The sequence below is a fragment of the Epithele typhae genome (genome assembly GCF_022376455.1).
Source record: "Epithele typhae strain CBS 203.58 chromosome Unknown BXZ73scaffold_16, whole genome shotgun sequence".
Lineage (NCBI taxonomy): Eukaryota > Fungi > Basidiomycota > Agaricomycetes > Polyporales > Epitheliaceae > Epithele > Epithele typhae.
In genome coordinates, this window is record NW_025954207.1 from 353,949 (window position 1) to 372,534 (window position 18,586).

At 59.7% G+C, this 18,586-nt stretch overlaps 5 protein-coding genes across 5 annotated transcripts; 2 read left to right on the plus strand and 3 right to left on the minus strand.

The window, feature by feature from the left end:
- Positions 1-1,765: 1,765 nt before the first annotated feature.
- BXZ73DRAFT_45000 (uncharacterized protein) lies at positions 1,766-2,755 on the minus strand (the record flags this gene model as incomplete). Its single annotated transcript, XM_048019431.1, has 1 exon — positions 1,766-2,755. The coding sequence occupies one exon, from the start codon at positions 2,753-2,755 to the stop codon at positions 1,766-1,768; it is 990 nt and encodes a 329-aa protein (XP_047879126.1).
- Positions 2,756-2,916: 161 nt separating this feature from the next.
- BXZ73DRAFT_44875 (RdRP-domain-containing protein) lies at positions 2,917-5,667 on the minus strand (the record flags this gene model as incomplete). Its single annotated transcript, XM_048019408.1, has 10 exons — positions 2,917-3,046; positions 3,105-3,153; positions 3,206-3,339; positions 3,368-3,660; positions 3,714-4,111; positions 4,159-4,416; positions 4,467-4,856; positions 4,996-5,134; positions 5,187-5,382; positions 5,444-5,667. 10 exons carry the CDS (start codon positions 5,665-5,667, stop codon positions 2,917-2,919), a joined length of 2,211 nt encoding a protein of 736 aa, XP_047879127.1.
- Positions 5,668-7,869: 2,202 nt separating this feature from the next.
- BXZ73DRAFT_76639 (alcohol oxidase) lies at positions 7,870-10,501 on the plus strand (the record flags this gene model as incomplete). Its single annotated transcript, XM_048022485.1, has 13 exons — positions 7,870-7,907; positions 7,971-8,047; positions 8,104-8,140; positions 8,190-8,228; positions 8,278-8,423; positions 8,479-8,673; positions 8,730-8,822; positions 8,875-9,204; positions 9,263-9,606; positions 9,666-9,795; positions 9,862-10,226; positions 10,286-10,364; positions 10,419-10,501. 13 exons carry the CDS (start codon positions 7,870-7,872, stop codon positions 10,499-10,501), a joined length of 1,956 nt encoding a protein of 651 aa, XP_047879128.1.
- A 2,148-nt stretch (positions 10,502-12,649) lies between these two features.
- BXZ73DRAFT_45070 (peptidase S28) lies at positions 12,650-14,661 on the plus strand (the record flags this gene model as incomplete). The annotated part of the gene is made up of 7 exons (XM_048019445.1): positions 12,650-13,275; positions 13,339-13,395; positions 13,456-13,640; positions 13,695-13,863; positions 13,981-14,091; positions 14,149-14,266; positions 14,299-14,661. 7 exons carry the CDS (start codon positions 12,650-12,652, stop codon positions 14,659-14,661), a joined length of 1,629 nt encoding a protein of 542 aa, XP_047879129.1.
- Positions 14,662-16,047: 1,386 nt separating this feature from the next.
- Positions 16,048-18,162, minus strand: BXZ73DRAFT_45117 (peptidase S28; the record flags this gene model as incomplete). The annotated part of the gene is made up of 7 exons (XM_048019452.1): positions 16,048-16,524; positions 16,582-16,669; positions 16,730-16,818; positions 16,933-17,123; positions 17,189-17,373; positions 17,433-17,489; positions 17,549-18,162. The coding sequence occupies 7 exons, from the start codon at positions 18,160-18,162 to the stop codon at positions 16,048-16,050; spliced, it is 1,701 nt and encodes a 566-aa protein (XP_047879130.1).
- Positions 18,163-18,586: the final 424 nt, after the last annotated feature.

Below are 18,586 nucleotides of genomic sequence, written 5' to 3' on the forward strand. Positions count from 1 at the left end.
GGTGGAATGTGTCGTCTTTGGCTCGCAGCGTGCTCAGAGGGATGTCCGAGCCAGCGTCGTCCTCGTGCTTCTGTGCGGCCAGCGGCTTGACATCGCCAGCGGAGAGGCCCTTGTTCTTCGTGCGTATGTTGGGGCCCTTCCGCGAGTTCAGGGGTATGTTGCCGGTAGTGGTGTCCTTGCGCTTCGCAGCGCGAGGCTTGGATGGGCGTGTCGGAGGGCCGGACCGCTTGGCTTCTCGCTTGACACGTTTGGTCCTCGGCTTGTGTGTTTTGTCCGAGGCGTCCGAGTCGGAGTCTGTGAGCTCGATGACCTCGTCATATTGCCTCTTCACCGGGGCCTTTAAGGGGCCACTCAGGCTATCCCGTGCGGTCAACCTATTCGCCGTCGTCGCAGATTTCGTGGGCATGGCTCGGGAGCGAGGAGCGAAGAGCGTCAAGAAAGCCGTTCGCGATGAGTGACCTTGAGCGTTTTACCGCCTCTTGGCTGCCTTGTGTCGTTGCGTGGAGGGGAAGAAAAGGCGGAAAGGGGGCTTGGAATGTGGGCGGAGAAGGACAAGTCCGAGGCACCGCTGCCCCTGACATCGACGCGTGTGTCCGGCGCTTGGACAACAGCTGATTATCGGCGGCGATTTCTTCCCCGAACCACATGCATGCTTGAGTACCAGCGCTGACGACTTGGAGGGCTCTGCGCGACATGCTTAGGCCACAGAGGGAGAAGAATAGTGAACATGATGGCAGGCCGATACCGACGATTCACTACAGGTCCGTGTACATGGAGAGCTCGGACCTGGGAGTGCGCGCGCGCGGGGAAAGTCGACGGTGGAAGAAGCGCCCACACGTTCGGAAAGAACCCCCCTATAGCTTCCTACCTGTTTCTCAGCTCCGGTATCTTTGAAATACAACGCCTCAGAAGGGCTGTGGCAGCGACGGCGGGGGGGGGCATGGGATCTGAATCCAAGATGAAGGTAAGTCTCAGGCTTGAATCACTCCACTGGCACCTTTCCGCGCGCGCGACGGTCGGACAAGTGGGCGGAGGCTGCTGTGATGTTTGAAAGCAGCTCGCGCTGCCAGAATACGTGGACCCGTCGTTTCTGTCCGAGGCCTGTGCAAGTTCGGGGTGCTTTTGCCACCGTCGGGAGCGTGTTCATCGATTCATCTTCGATCGTGCCACAGAAAGGACTGTCGAGGCAGGAGCGCGATGAGAAGCGGAGGGAGTCACACGCAAAAAATAAGGCTCGGCGATTGAGGCAAACCGCAAGAAGGGGGGCTGCGAAGCTGGCGGAGGTGAGTACGTCGTCTCGAGTCGCCGATCCCATCCTTGTCGTGCCACCGGTTCAATCCTTCTCGAAGGTCCAACAAGCAGCTTCCGCTGCACCCACCAACTCGGACATTGCCCCTGTTCTTGAAAGCGGAAAAGTTTCAGAAGATGGGGAGTTTGAAGAAGGTCCACAGCCGTGGACATTCTCGGAGCTTTGAGCAGATCGGGGAGCTACGTTGCCCTATGACGGTACAGTACTCGGCGGCCAGTCCCATAGAATACAGAGCAGAGGTAGGTATCGCAAGGTCTAGGTATCGCAAGCTGGGATGGGAGAGAGGGACCGGCCGCCGATGGCGTACATAGCGTAGAAATCCGGCACGAGACAGCATATCCAGAACATAGTACACGGTGAAATCGAAAGACTATAGCCCTCGCGAGACATGAAGCAATTACCTATAAGATACACATAGATCCCCTCGAGATGAACAGCAGGAGTCGGACCGCGAGCTCACGAGTAAGGCACCCACACCTCCGGGCACCCCTTCTTCTTCTCCTTGACCACGTCGCGGCACGCCGTGCACACGTAGTGCCGCGCCGACCCGTTCGCCCACTTGTTCTTCCACGCGTGCCGCGCGCTCGCCCGGCACCGCGTCTCGGGCGTCGCCACCGGGTGGTCCGGCTTCGGGAACCGCGACACGAGCGGCGGGCCCGCGGCGACGGCGGGGACGTGGGACGAGCGCGCGGAGCTGGTGGCCCCCGACACGCGTCGCGTCGCGGTGGTCGCGCTAGAGACTCGGCGGGGCTGCGCGTGGGCGACGGGGCTCGAGCCGTCGTGGCCGTCGGAGACGCGGCGGAGGCCAGTCAGGCCGAGCAGGGAGCTGGGTGCGTCGGAGGCGCCGGACGTGCGTGCGGACGAGCGGCGCGTGTTGGAGGCGGGGCCAGTGTGCGAGGCGGCGGGGACGAGAGAGGAGTGGGTGGAGCGAGGGGTACGCTGTGGGGACCCGATGGCGGACTCGAAATCGGAAGTGTCGGTGTCGATGTCGGTGTCATGCTCGTAGGCGACGACCGAACCGGCATCGGAAGTGCGCTCTTGAGCAGTCGTGTCCACAAGCATGGAGGGGTAGTGCGGAGGCGATGGTTCGGGGCGCGCCGAGTTCGCGCGACGCTCCCTCAGCGTGACGCGCACCGGTGTCCAGTAGCCATTGTCCTTCTTCTCCTTGACCTCAACCTTGCACGTGAGGCAGAAGTACGTCCGAGCGTACGCGTTCGCCTGGATGGTCCACTCGTGCTGCGCGTTCCCGGTGCACGGCTCCGAGTACTGCGTCGGCGCCCTTGGCTTCGGGTTGCTCTCCACGGACACCCGTGGGGGTTCCTGGCACCGGCGGCGCCGGGGTGGATCGGGCTCTGCGCAGCGTCGGGCCCGCGCGCTCGAGCAGCTTGCCAGGTTGCGCGTACCGGCACAGCACGCGTCGTCGGGTGGCACGCGGTCGACATCCATGGCGCCGTCGGAGTCGATCTCAGTCGCCTCGTCATCGGAAAGGGTCTCGTCGACGAGGGTGGCTTGCGAATCCGAGCGTGAGAGTGGCACAGACGAGGACATTGTTGAAGGCGCGGTGGAGGCACCCACGAACATAGGCGGCCGGTTACCGTTGGAGTGCCCTAAGAGTACTCCAGTGAGCAAGGACGAATCTTGCGAGCCGAGTCATACAAACAGGCTTTGATCTCGTTTAGGTAGCGTTCACCAAGCCACGCGAAAGCGGGTTTGCCTTGAGTGTAGCCGTAATGGTACCTGAAGCACCGGTTGTACTAGCCTACTCAAACTCGAACCAATGAGATCATTCACTCACCAGGCTGATGCACGCATCCGTTGCTCGCTCTGCTCTTTCCGGGATCCACCTGCCGGCAAGTTAGTAACGAAGACTGGAGCGATGGAAGAAGACATCCCAACCTCCGAAGTACTTGTCTTTGAACTTTCGCGTCACGACATCTGGGGGCTTAGACGGACTGGAATTATTGAAGTGGTCATGCCGAGACGACGATGACTCGTAGTCCGTGGCAGCTGACACTTGTCTCAGCATAGCTCTGCCACATAGGATGGGTTAATGACAACTGACATTCCTGTGAGGCGATCGCGCGCGACAGCTCCTGGTTGAAGGCTATCATGACCCGGACCGCCTCCGTGTTGTGGCGTAACCAGAGAGTCGTGTCCTCGCTGCGCACGATGAGCGCCGGATCGCATTTGGAGGCGTCGATGACTTGGTGATCGTTTTGCTCGCCCAGAGGAATCATGTCGCGCAGGGATCGGATGGGGCCGACGAAACCTGCGGGGGGCCGAGGAGGCTGTCCTAGCCCTTTGAAGCGACGCTTGAGCTGCTTGTAATCCTCTCCGGACTTCATGATGTCCTGTATGACCGCCTAGTCAGTTACGATGACGTCGGTATACACGGGAGACCCACCAACGCAGACTCGATCAGCGGCACCAGGCCTAGTGCGTATGCGCTCTTTGCAAGATCCGGTGTCTTATCGACGTTGTCCGACCACGTTTTCGAGATCGAGCCCAGAAGTGTATTGAACTTCAGCTGCATGAACGTGTCCACCGCGTCTTGCGCCATGTTCGAGATTTGGCGTCGTGATGTAGGAGCTGTGGCTGTGGTGCTCGTGCGCTCGAAGGGTGCGGCCTGATCTGGGGGGATAAGAGACTGGTTCCACGTCACGAAGTAAAGATCTCCGTCGAGGTCGCCAGAGGACATCGAATCGGGAACGGAGTGCGGGGCGGTCGACGAAAACACGATGCAGTTGCGGTGATGCCTGAGAGAGGGGCGATCCACCGCGCGGAACTTCCGAATATCTGCAACTCGATATGTTGGCTTCCGAAGTCCACGGCCGATACGAAGGACTCACCGCCAGGGTGATGTGCCGGGCTCCGCCCGACGACCACCTCACGAACGAGCACTCCGTTCCGAGACGGAAGGTTAATGTAGACCTCGTCTGGGCCGAGAACGCCATCCTCATCGACGACTCCAAACACATAACACGACTCCGGGATGCGGATGCTCAGCTTTTCCCGGAGATTATTGTACTGCGTTCTCTGGTAAGTCCGCAGGCGTGACTGCAATTGAGGCTCCGTCAGCTCCTGTCGGGCGAGGAGCATCGCGTACACTGCATGCATTGAGCTCAAGGGTGGACTGAGGCAGTGCAGAACCACTCACAGCCCTGCATGAAGCCGTCTTCGATCCCCGAGTCGAGCTCCCCGCGGATGTAGTCGAGCGCTTTCTCTCGGTTCGTCAGGATGCACCCAATGAGATCGAGCTGGTCTTGTACAAGGCGTTCGAATACTGGAACAGGCACTCTGAGGGTAAGCAGGAGCACCATGAACTGTACGTTGAGCCGCGCCGCGCCGGGAGCAGCGTTGTACTGGTTCAGCTCAAGGCACGTGGGACCTCCGGCGTACTTGTACATCGACGGGCGGTAAGCGATGACAGGCTGGGTGCTGGCGCTGGCACGGGTGCGAGGTCGCGAGCGGCCGGTGAAGTTGTCGAATTTGCTGTCGGGATAGCGGACCAGAAGTCCTTTGATCCCCCCTCGACGGATTTGGAATACTGTGAAATGAAGCGCATGAGCGTCTGGAGCGCGTGGTAGGTCGGAGCTAAAAGGAGGAGCAGACATTCGGCAAAATAACCTCTGCCGCGTGGGTTCTCCAGGAGTCATCTTTCGGATTGAGGATAACTGATTTCTTACCCGTTGCGTCAGGCGGTAGCCCGTGGTGCGCGCACACCTGCGCCGCAAAACTGTCCCGGATCATACCGCACCCATCGCTGTGGAGAGAGCCGTCTGCAGCCACGAGATCAGGGATCTCGAGCGCGAAATTATGGGGAACCTAAAGTCGTGGCATGAGATGCTGTCCGCTCCAAAGTTAATGAAAGAAGCACATCAAGTGACTGCACCGTGGATGAGAAGGACAGGCCAAGGCGCGCGGAATATTTGCCGTATCCGGACTTCAGGTACACGCCAGGCAGATCTCCGAAAGCAGATAACAGGCGATCCACGGTCCATTCTTCGTCCTCGTGGAAGAACATGAGCCTCCCGGTCTTCACTTGTGAGTCCGTGAAACCGAGAAAGCGGTACCTGCCGGGTGGTGGGGTTAAGATAGTGCACGATGCGGAGGACAGGTGTTTAGTGCACGTACGAGATCCCACTGACTTCAATTCCCTCATGGACCATGCGCCGTAGTTCTGGACGCAGAGGCCCGTCTTCTGCACGTTTGGACACGGAGAGTAAGAAGAAACGCTCGGAGTCATCTACCAGACGCGTCGCGCGTGACGCAGGATGCCTCTGCTTTTCGACATGGTGTATAGTTTGTCCGTCTGAGGTCCGTCCTGTATAGATAAAGCTATGGTCTTTCACAAGCATGTGGGTATAAAGGCGAGGGAGTGGGAGAGGACAAGCCCAAACGACGCGCCCTCTGTGCTGCGGCAGAAGTGGCCAAATTCAACTTCCGCCCGAATTGTTAACCGAGGGCTTCGGATTGGCTCCCAGGAAACCCATTACGTAACGCCAATGTTGACGCCTTTGACGGAGCCCATCAAGGAGATTGTATCCGTGGGAGACCATTCATTTTCTCTCCTTCACCCCCAGGTTCGTGTTGTTCTTCCGTGACTTCGCACCGTTGCCTCTGCGCCTCCCTGAGCGACTCGCAGAAACATTGGTGGTGTGCGCGCACAGCGCTTCCGCCGGTGACTCGGCTTAGTTTGATATCGTACACGCCTCCAGAGCATCTGAAATACGCCTTGAATCGTGCTGAAATCGACCATTACAATGTGAGGTCGCTTTTCGGGCACATGTTTCCCTCTGGTTTCGCCACGACATACTGATCGATATCCCGGACAGTCCATATTTTGATCACAACATGCCATCGCTTCTTCCTCTACCCGTTTTCACCCGCGAACATGAACATATGATCCCAGCGAACAACCAGTGAGGGTGCTCGTCGCGTCATCGCAACTCTTCAGTGTGATGGCAGTGGACCCTCACTGTAAGCTCCGACGCCATATGACACGCCTACTCTCGGCATTCTCAATACCTGCTTCCCATGTGCTGGCTCCTGGTCTCAGACTACAAAGGTCCGTCGGCGCACAGAAGATCGCAGGCCGTCACGAGTGGACGCAGGTGTCCCACCATGGACTACCAACGGGCCAGCTGAATGGTCAAGGCCGTGCGCTGCGCGCGCCGCCATCATCTCTCCCAGCCCGCGTGCCGCGCGCGACGTCGCGGGCGCCGAGAACGCGCCCAGGTCAGCTGGTGTGCAACAAGAGCTTGCTCACGATCTTGAGCGCCTCTCACACCGTCCATTCTCCCGAGCTCTCACGAGAGAGGTTCGCCAATAGCGAACGTACGTACAGGTGCGTCCCCGCTCCCCAGGCACCCCCCAAGCTCCACACTCGACTTATGTTGCGGTTCACATGGATAGCGCTGCGGATGCTCTTCGCTGTTCTTCAGTCAGCAAATGCGTCTCTTCGCGGTACTTGTATTGGTGGCTTCTGGGAATAGCAGCCTGGGTAGCATTGAGCTCATAGAGAGGCTGGAGACGACTTCGGACTGCCCATTCTCTGCGCCGATCGGGCTATCCCGGTCTTCCAACCTCCGCAAGTCGCACCACCCCACCAATGAGCACGGTCGCCAAGGACATACCGTCACCATGTGCAGCCCTCAACCTGCACGTTCGGCTGCGACCGGGTCCGATGGTGCGTCATAGGTTCCAGTCTGCCGAAGACGCTCAGCATCCATGGTGGGTTTAGTGCCCCGCATTTTCCCTCGGGAAGCTTCTGAATGCGGGGTAACCGATCGGGGCGTTATTTCACGGCCGTAGTGTTCCTTTCTCACTCTTTCTGCATCCCAATCAAGTCCCAACTCAATAGGGAAGCCCTACAAGTCTCTTTGGTGGGTCACCTGCCTCGACCTCATGATCGGCGACTAGCTGCTTGAGCTCGCGTTCCCGCCCGGTTGCCCAGGATTCAGCACGGAACTCCTCGGATTCCTGGTGCGCGCGTTACCTATGCGATGCAGAACTTGCCTAATCCCTCCGATATACACCATACCACATACAGTCATTTGCCCTGGAAGGCTCCGAAGTCACCCGAAGAACCCGGTAAACCCTGCGGTGTAAGTTCGCCAACCTCACTCATAGCGATTGACAGTTCCATAAACCAATCCACAATCCGCCCAGGGAACGCCCAGAAGGCCGCCCTTCTATCTTCACATTTAATTGCGGATCCTATGCCGGTGGTGCACGCCCTCAGCTTCCGCTGCTTACGGCTGCCCACCGCCGGCCCCCGTTCACAGGGGCGGGCTATTTGCGTGACCCACTGCGGGCCCACTCCCAGTGGGGACTAAACCATCTTGAGCGCATCTTACCAGCTGACGCTTCTGCTGAGAGAATGATGGGAGAGCCCATGACTTCGCGAGTGACCTGGGTGCGACCCCTATGGCCCAACGCGATAACGTGCGTGGCGGGATATAAGGCCCCGAGAGAACCTTGGAACCCTCACCTCGCTCGAGGCTCCCATCCCTATTCTTACATCTGCTCACCTGCTCACCCCTCGTCTCTGATTCAATATGGGTCACCCAGAGGAAGTCGATGTCATCGTCTGCGGGTGCGCCGATGTGCTCCTCTTCTGTTCTTCGGGATTGCCCTGCTGACTGACGTATGCATACAGTGGTGGTCCCGCCGGTAGCGTTACCGCCGGACGTCTAGCCTATGCCGACCCCACTCTCAAGGTCATGCTTATTGAGGGTATGTGCCGAGTCATTCTAGCTCGAGACGTTGACGGTTGACGAATGCGAGCACAGGCGGCGCGAACAACCGCGATGACCCTTGGGTCTACCGGTATGTCGCTCGTGGCCCATAGCGCGTCGCCTTGTTGACATCATCTCAGTCCTGGTATCTATGTCCGGAACATGCAGAAGGACGGCATGTAAGTCTTCCATCTCCTTCACGTGTGCATGCGCTTACATGTCCCTCAGCAACGAGAAGGCGACCTTCTACACGGACACCATGAAGTCGTCTCACCTCCGTGGCCGTCAGTCTATCGTCCCCTGCGCCAACATCCTTGGCGGTGGTTCCAGCATCAACTTCCAGATGTACACCCGCGCCTCCGCGTCCGACTGGGGTGCGTTTTAGCCCCTGTGCGTCAGATCATTGAGCTTACTGATCAAGTGCTTCAGATGACTTCAAGATGCCGGGCTGGACCGCCAAGGACCTCCTGCCGCTCATGAAGCGCCTCGAGAACTACCAGAAGCCGACGAACAACGACACGCACGGCTACGATGGTCCCATCGCCATCAGCAACGGCGGCCAGATCACCCCAGTGGCCCAGGACTTCCTGCGCGCCTCGCATGCGATCGGCATCCCCTTCAGCGGTGCGTGTTCGAACATTTGATTCACGGGTAATAAAGGTACTAAAAGCTCCTTCCAGACGACATCCAGGACCTCGAGACCTCTCACGGTGCTGAGATCTGGGCGAAGTACATCAACCGCCACACCGGCCGTCGCAGCGACGCGGCGACCGGTACGCCGACCTCTGCTCTGAGTTGAAGTAGATGCTGACAAACACCGCGCAGCGTACGTGCACAGCGTGATGGACGTGCAGAGCAACCTGTACCTCCGCTGCAACGCGCGCGTCTCTCGCGTCCTCTTCGACGGCAACAACACCGCGGTCGGCGTCGCCTACGTCCCCTCCCGCAACCGCGCGAACAACGCGGAGGTGAAGGAGACGATCGTGAAGGCGCGCAAGATGGTCGTCATCTCCTCGGGCACCCTCGGCACCCCCCAGATCCTCGAGCGCTCTGGCGTCGGCAACGCGGAGATGCTCAACAAGCTCGGCATCAAGGTCGTCAGCGACCTCCCGGGCGTCGGTGAGGAGTACCAGGACCACTACACCACGCTCTCCAGTCAGTCTTCGCCGCGTCCTGCCCGCCGCCACCGCCGTTGCTGACGCGCACGCTCCAGTCTTCCGCGTCTCCAACGAGACCGTCACCCTCGACGACTTCCTGCGCGGGGACAAGGAGGTGCAGAAGGAGCTCTTCGCCGAGTGGGAGACGAGCCCGGAGAAGGCGCGCCTCTCGTCGAACGCGATCGACGCCGGCTTCAAGATCCGCCCGACCGAGGAGGAGCTCAAGGAGATGGGCCCCGAGTTCAACGAGCTCTGGGACCGCTACTTCAAGGACAAGCCGGACAAGCCGGTCATGTTCGGCTCGATCGTCTCCGGCGCGTACGCGGACCACTCGCTCCTCCCGCCCGGCAAGTACATCACCATGTTCCAGTACCTCGAGTACCCCGCGTCGCGCGGCAAGGTGCGTCGTGTGCTCTGATGCCTTGGAGCGGGAGGAGAGGCTGACGCGTGCGCGCGCAGATCCACGTCAAGTCCGCGAACCCGTACGTCGAGCCGTTCTTCGACAGCGGCTTCATGAACAACAAGGCCGACTTCGCCCCGATCCGGTGGAGCTACAAGAGGACGCGCGAGATCGCGCGCCGCATGGACGGTGAGGCCCTCCCCACGTCCCTCTTCACCGCCACCCGGGCCCGCTGACGGCGCCGCTCCCCCGCAGCGTACCGCGGCGAGCTCACCTCGCACCACCCGCGCTTCCACCCGAACTCGCCCGCGGCGGCGCGCGACATCGACATCCGGACCGCGAAGGAGCTCCTCCCGAACGCGTTCACCGTCGGGATCCACATGGGCACCTGGCACAGCCCGAGCGAGCCGTACGACGCGAGCAAGGTGCACGAGGACGTCAAGTACACGAAGGAGGACGACGACGCGATCGACGACTGGGTCGCGGACCACGTCGAGACCACCTGGCACTCGCTCGGGACGTGCGCGATGAAGCCGCGCGAGCAGGGCGGCGTCGTCGACGAGCGCCTGAACGTGTACGGCACCAAGAACCTCAAGTGCGTCGACCTCAGCATCTGCCCGGTGAGTGGCGCGTCTGGTGCTTGCGCGCAAGGACGGGGAGGCTTATGCGCGCTGGGCAGGACAACCTCGGCACGAACACGTACTCGTCCGCGCTCCTGGTCGGCGAGAAGGGAGCCACCCTGGTCGCTGAGGATCTCGGTCAGTGCTTCTTCGGGGCGGGTCGTGCTCTTTGCTGACGTGTTGTGTCTTCAGGCCTTAAGCTCCGCTTCCCCCACGCTCCGGTCCCCCACGCGCCCGTCCCCGCTGGCAAGCCCGCCACCCAGCTCGTCCGGTGAACGTCGTCGTCGTCATCTCCCTGTGTTGCTGCCGATTAAGTATGTGCCGCGTACACTTGAACCAAGTCTCACACCATCCTGCGTTTCGTCCCCGAGTGTTGTTGTAGTAACATCGTTGTATCACCACGCTGTATGCTTGTATGTACGAATAGATAAGAATGGGCGCCCTGTGGGTTTTATGGCCATCTTCTCGAGGGAGTCAACGGCGTGAGCCGAGTACTTCTGCCCCATCTTCGTTCTCGTCTAAGGCGTCGATTTTCGTCCTGAATTGACGTCTTCGTGCTTGATTCGTGAAGGGCGTGCCCCTCATGACGCAGCTTCAGCGACACCCAGAGCGTCGTCGTCGGCGCGACGACTTGGACAGTCTCGCATGTGCCATCAAGACACGATCGCGTGCAACGTTGGTGCCCGCATGCTCGCGGAGGTTTTTCTCAGGGGGGTGGCGAGTGCTGCACTCTGAGCCCTCGCGAACTTTTCGCCTTGGTAAGTACCCTTAATGTGGCAGGCATTTGGCCTTTTGGTGACGCGGGTGACCCTACCGCCGTGGCGCTCACTATGACCTTAGGGTCAACACCAACACCCTTATGGTAACCGCGAATTGGCCAGGTCGGTGGCGACTATTTGGAGCGCTCACCTGAGACCCGCGCAAACAAACCCGCGCGCCACGCGCGAGATCGAACGCAGTCCTGACAGCGCAATCCTTGTGCGCGCGTGACTATCGTTGTCCGTGCATTTCTATCTTTTCCCGCGCCCGGACCCAGCAATGTATGCGTCCGCGCTGGTCTATGCGCACAACTACCGGATGGTTATACGCGCGTTTGAGGCATGGGCGGGCTGTCCCACGGGGATGGAAAGGTGATCGCGAGAGCGTTAGGCGAGATGCCACCAAAAGGTCATAATTTGGGCCACCAGAAGGTCATTATGTGGCCATCAAAAGACTCATTTCAGGTGACTAAAAGGCCATCACTACCGTGATGATAGACCAGCATCGTTCCGGAAGGATCAGGCGCTCGACGGATTTGAGAGGAGACGCCCGACGCGAGTAAACAAGCGCTCAATCATTCTGCGTGCCGTCGAGCGAGATCAAAGCCTTCGTTGCGCATGGGAAACATGAAGATACATGGCATAAATTACATGGATGGAACTAGAACGAGAATATATACGTATATCCCAACTTTGAAGCGAATCGGGGGTGGTTCACAGAATGGTGCCACCAAAGGGTACTGCACCATTTCGATCTATTCGAACCGGGGGCCGGCCCGGTGTGACCGTCCCGGAATATTCGAACTGGAGGTTTTCAAACGAGCCGTGCGCACCGTTGACTGAGACACAGAGCACTTGGCTATGCCGTGGATTAGCGCAGAACATGCCTAAAAGGTCGAAAGCGCTGTGGACACGCGAAACGAATGTGCATGTATTTAGGCGCCCACACATCCGTGTTTCGAACTGCAGCGAGAGACAGTGTGTGAGGGGTCTTCCCCACGCGAGGGCGGCGATGAAGGCGCGGTGTCCTCCTTTTTTTCTCGGGGATCCTGCACTTTGAAGTTTGACCTCCTAAATGGAAATTCAAACGGCGGTGATCCGGTGCTGAGTGCTGTCGGAGCACCGCGCGGCTGTGCACGCTTTGAGCACGACTCCGCCTCCCTTCCGGCTGTCCTCCAGGCTCCCCCTGCTCATCCTACTAGGTTCATCCAGTCAGCGCACACGTCGCGTCTCGCAGCTCGTCGTTCGCTGAGCGCAAGACATCCGTATTACCGTGGCTCCTGATAGTATGTCACCGCCCCCTGGGCAACTGCGTTTGACGCCGTCAACGTCGCCCCTCTTTCCAGCCTCCGCCGAGCCAGGCAGCGCCAGCAGGGCATAGCGAGCGTCCTCCTGAGTCGTTCGCTCGCTCGCGGTGCCCCCGACGAGCGATCTCACCCGGCCACACTGCCTTGACAGCTTCCGTTGGCATGCGCCCGCGCCTAGCGGCGAGGTCGGGCATCGCCCCCCGCGGCAGCGCACCGCACGCGCTTCATATCTATAAAGATCTGCCACCCGTCTGCTCTCGACCATCTTCCTCTCCCGTTCCCTTTCTTGATCGGCGTCCTTCCTTACCGCGCCGACCTTTTCTATAGTTTCTTTCCGTTTGTTTTCTTGCCGGCGACGATGCTGTCGACGACTATACTTTCGCTCTCTCTTCTCTCCTCTGCGGCTGCACTCCGCTCGGGCCCACCCTCCACCCACGGCCTCCTCCGCCCCGGCAAGGGCAGGCACGGTATCCAGACGCTCGATAACCCCTCCGACAACGCCACCGTCTTTCACGTGCACTCTCTCCAGCAGATCTCGACCTACAACGACGCCTTTTACTTCGACCAGCTCATCGACCACAACAATCCGTCAAAGGGGACGTTCAAGCAGCGCTACTACCACAACTACGAGTACTACGACCCCGGTGGACCGGTCGTCCTCATGACGCCCGGCGAGACCGATGCCTCCGGCTTCACCGGCTACCTCACCAACAGCACCGTCCCCGGCAAGCTCGCCGAGCTCCTCAACGGCACCGTCGTCATGCTCGAGCACCGTTTCTTCGGCAAGTCGCAGCCCACCGGCGACCTCTCCACCGACTCCCTCCGCCTGCACACGATCCAGCAGGCGATCGACGACATCGACTACTTCGCCCGCACCGTCGTCCTGCCCCAGCCGGAAAACGCTACGCTCGGGCCCGACAAGACCGCCTGGATCATGGTCGGCGGCAGCTACCCCGGCGCGCTCACGAGCTACGTGATGCAGAAGTGAGCACCGCCGCACTCGCGCCACCGGCTCATCAGACCCACGCTGACATTCTGGCGACGCAGCAAGCCCGACCTGTTGTACGCCGGGTGGGCGTCCTCCGGCGTCGTGCAGGCGATTGGGTGCGTCGCCGGTCTCGACTGCGATTGCTGGGCGCGCTGATCTGAACTTACGTGTCGCAGTGACTTCTGGGGCTACTACGAGCCCGAGCGCCAGTATATGCCGAAGAACTGCTCTGCAGACATGACCGCAGTGATCGACTACGTCGACTCCGTGTTCGAGACCGGCACGGACGAGGAGATCTGGGCGATGAAGCAGAATTTCGGTCTCGGGGACCTCGTCTACGGCGATGACTTTGCCGAGGCTCGTGAGTGCAGACTTCCTTGCGCGAGTAAAGACGGCCGCTGATCGACTTCGTCAGTCTCGAACACTCCTGGTTCCTGGCAGGGGGACATCTCTGCCGTGTACGACTTCTGTGATTACATCGAGACATCCAACGGCAAGAAGGCTCCCGCCACCGGCTGGGGTCTCGACCACGCGTTCAAGGCGTGGGGCACGTATTGGAACGAGACCCTCTTCCCCAGTAGTACGTGATAGAAGTCCCATCGCTTGTGGGCGGTTCTGCTGACCTCTTCACGTGTAGTCTGCAACGGCTACGACAACGCGACGTGCGTGCACGGGACTTCTACGCTTCTTGGCGCATCGAGCTCACCTTGCATTTACAGTGCGTGCGGTCTCGCGTACATCCACGACGCTACGGTCTTCAACTGGGCTGTCGACACCGCGCCCGACGACGACCGGTCGTGGACCTGGATGACGTGCGTCGGCTCCGTGTTCTTCTCCCTTTCAGCCCTCTGAACTCCCGTGTCTCGCAGCTGCAACGAGTTCGGCTTCTCCATGACCGGCGCCCCCGCGGACCACCCTTCCCTCATCTCCCGCCAGTTCACACCCACGTCCAGCGAGGCACGTTCTCTCCCCTCGCTTCCCCGCCTCGTCCTGCCCCGCTGACCGCCCCCACCCCGCAGATCCTCTGCAGCTACCGCTTCCCGGACACCTTCTCCGGCACGAACGCCTCGCTCGTCCTCAACGCGCTCTCCGTCAACTCCCGCTACTGGGGCTGGAACGTGACCACGCCGCGCCTCGTGTTCGTCAACGGCGAGCAGGACCCGTGGCGGGAGGCGACGGTCGGCGCGGACGGCGCGAACCCGTCCTTTGATTCCGCGCTGCAGCCGCACCTGATGCACGACATGTTCCACTGCTCGGACCTGATCTTCAGCGCGGGCAACACCGACAAGATGCGCGAGGTGCAGAAGGAGGCGCTCGAAGTGATCGTGGGGTGGATGCAGGACTGGAGGCCGAGCAATGCGTCGTCGTCGTCGTCGGCGTGAGGGGGTTAAGGGAGACCTTTGGGGCGGCAGCACGGACTTGATTAACGTTAATGATATTGCATATTGTACGCCTACGGGTAATTTGAACTGCTTTTTCGCTTTCTTTGATGTCTGTGGACCATAGCTGAGTGAGTTCTGTATATCTCAGCGCAAACACGTCCGATTCAACCTGTTGCAACAGTGACACGCATATAAGCATCTCTCCGACGATCGCCGCGGAGCTCGGACTGTGATACAAGAGCCTCCGCACGTTTTTGACCGAGTTCTCAGTATGCACCTGCCCAAAGGACAGCGCTCGGTGCGCGAGGAGATGCGGGTGGCAGTCACCATGCCAACGGAAGCTGTTAAGGCGGTGTGATCGCTCGTCGGGGGCACTGCGAGCGAGCGAACGACTCAGGAGCATATCAGGACGCTCGCTAGCTTTCAGATGCCGTGCTGGCGCTGCCTGGCTCGGCGGAGGCTGGAAAAGGAGGCGAGGTCGACGCCGTCAAACGCAGTTGCCCAGGGGGTGATTGTTAGAAGTCGGCGGCTCGGACGAGGTCGGACGAGGGTAAAGGCAATAAATACGACGCGATTGGTCCCTATGGGCACCGGGAGGCGAGTACAGACGGACGCGGGGGAGAACGAGGTGGTGGGGAAGGGCAAACGCGTGAAGCGAGTGCGGGACGAGGGACGAGGGACGGCGGCTATCTACGTGATGACTAAGCGCTGGTACTGTACGACCGAGCTTGCTAAGTATGCGGGCAGATTCCAACAGCGATGACATACTATCAGGGACCACGGTAATACGGATGTCTTGCGCGCGGCGAATGACGACCTGCGAGACGCGACGTGTGCGCTGACTGGATGAACCTAGTAGTAGGATGAGCAGGGGGACTTAGGGAGGCGGAGGCGGAGTCGGCGCTCAAAACGTGCACAGCCGCGGCGCGGTGCTCCGACAGCACTCAGCACCGGATCACTGCTGTTTGAATTTCCATCCAGGAGGTCAAACTTCAAAGTGCGCGATCCCCGAGAAAGAAAGGAGGACGCCGCGCCTCCATCGCCGCCCTCGCGTGGAGAAGACCCCACACGCACTGTCTCTCGCCCACGGGTTTGACAAAATGTGACATCCATGATTAGGCGTTTGCGACTCTGAAGTGAGACTGAAAGCGCTTTCACCGCCGCCCGACCTCCAGAGGGCTCCTCCGATCTCGAACACAATGTGGACCTCCCCTATTCTCACAGGGTGCCCGATCAGAACCGGCGATCTCGAGGTCACGAATCGCACAAGGAAGATGCAACAAAGCAATAGCAATAAAGGTCGCGCAGAAGGTACAATTTATAAGCGCATTTAATCTACTAGCTCTTATTCGAGTCCGATGGAGACACCCACTGCAAGCTCGCCCCTCACGACGACGACGACGACGACGACGACGACGACGACGACGACGACGACGAAGAGGACCACGACCACGATGAGGACGACGTCGAAGAAGAAGAGGAGGAAGACGATGACGATGACGATGAGGACGACGAAGACGACGAGTTGCTAGACTTCAACTCCTGCACCCACCCCACGATCGCATTCAGCGCCTCAGTCTGGACCTCGACCATCTTCTCGGTGTTGGAGGGGTCGATGACGAGGTCCGAGCAGTGGAACATGTCGTGCATCAGGTGCGGCTGCAGCGCGGAATCGAAGGACGGGTTCGCGCCGTCCGCGCCGACCGTCGCCTCCCGCCACGGGTCCTGCTCGCCGTTGACGAACACGAGGCGCGGGGTGGTCACGTTCCAGCCCCAGTAGCGCGAGTTGACGGAGAGCGCGTTGAGGAGCATGGAGGAGTTCGTGCCGGAGAAGGCCCCCGGGAACCGGTAGCTACACTTGAGCTGTGAGGGGCGTCGTGAGGGTCTGCGCTTCCATCTCGATGGGTATATGTGGCTCACCTCGTCAGCGGCGACCGTGAGCTGGCGCGAGATCAGGGATGGGTGGTCACGCGGAGCCCCGGTCATCGAGAAACCGAACTCGTTGCAGCTGGCGGAACCAAAAGATTGAGTACAGCAGGGACGACCCATGGAAAAGCAGATCGCTTACGTCATCCAGATCCAGGAGGTGTCGTCGTTGGGTGCGGTGGTGTTGGCCCAGTAGGTGTAGTCAGGACGGTGAATCCCGTCCAAGCCGCACTCGCTGCGTAAATGTGTCAGAGTCTGTTCTATAACGGAAGCGGGACTTATGATGCTGACGTTGCGTTCGTGACATTGCCGCACTCTGAGTCAAACCGTCAGTGGACGATCCACACCCAGGATATAATCGTGGCACATACTCTCAGGGAGAGTCACGTTCCAGATTTCACCCCACTTTTGGAAGGCGGTCTCGAGACCAAAGCCAGCCTCTGGCGCCGTCTCGTTGGTGGGAGAAGTCTCGAGGTAGTCGCAGAACGCATACACCAGCTCGATGTTCGACTGCCACAGTGAAGGAATGGACGCCACTGTGACCGAGATACAAGTGCGTGAGAAGACGAGCGAAAGAAGTCTCGGGGAGGGCGTCACTGACGATTGGAAGCGAAGTCGTCATTGTACGTGAGGTCGCCGAGACCGAAGTTCTGCTTCATCGCCCAGATCTCCTCGCTCGTACCGTTCTCGAACACCGAGTCGACGTAGTCGATCACTGCGGTCATGTCCGCAGAGCAGTTCTTCGGCATGTACTGACGTTCGGGCTCGTAGTAACCCCAGAAGTTGCTGCATGATCAAAGGTGAGACAGGCTTGATCGGAGAATGCGCAACGAGAAAGGACATACGCGAGAGCTTGTACGACCCCTGACGAGGACCATCCGGCGAAGAAGAGATCCGGTTTGCTGAAAGATGCCATTACCATCAGCGTCGCACAGAACATGGGGGGTTCAGAAACACGCACTTTTGCATCACATAACTCGTCAGCGCCCCAGGGTAGCTACCTCCCACCATGATCCACGGGGTCTGAGACGGACCAAGAGTGTCGTTATAGGGCTGCGGAAGCACGACGTTCTTGGCGAAGTATTCGATGTCGTCGATCGCCTGCTGAATCGTATGCAGGTGCAGGGACTCTACGGAGAGGTCACCCGTGGGCTGAGAGATGCCGAAGAACCGATGCTCCAAGACAATCACGGATCCGTCGAGCATCTCCGCAAGCTTCCCGGGAATGGTCTCGTTGGTCAAGTAGTTGGTGAACCCCGAGGCGTCGGATTCCCCGGGCGTCATGAGGACGACAGGTCCGCCGGGTTCGTAGTACTCGTAGCTGTGGTAGAAGCGCTGCTTGAACGTCCCCTTTGACGGATCGTTGTGATCGACGAGTTGGTCGAAGTAGAACGCATCGTCATAGCCGGAGATCTGCTCCTGTGAGTGGACATGAAAGAGTGTGGTGTTCTCGTATGTCTTGTCGAGCTTCTTGATACCATACTTCCGAGGACGATTCAGAGCATGATGGGGAGGAGAAAGAGCATGAACAGTGGAGGCGAGAAGGGAAAAAGCCAGCGAGGCTGAGAAAAGCATGAGGATAGCTGAGCGAACCAACAGTCTACCCGGGGAAGGAGAACGAGTCAAGGAGAGAACGGGTAGGGATGAAAGTGCACGACGGCCGATCGAGCTTGCCTATAAGCCGTCCAGCAGCCGCATGCATTATGCAGGTTCTGATATGCGGTCTGAGTCTAACACTGCCCCCCGAACACTGCCCCAGGCGTGATTGGCACGCGTCGATCAACACAGTCCTTCTTTGACAACGGGGGATAGTAAACCTATGCCGGCTGTAACACCCCAGAAGGCGTCGCCATGTTAGTAAGACTTGGCACATATCCTCGTCGACTTGTTCAACCGGCGACACACGCCCGCCCAAGTCCTACCAAGCCCCCGCTCACCTGACTGCTCGCCCTCCACTTTCGCCACGCGCCCCTGCCAAGACCGCCACGCTCTGCGGCTT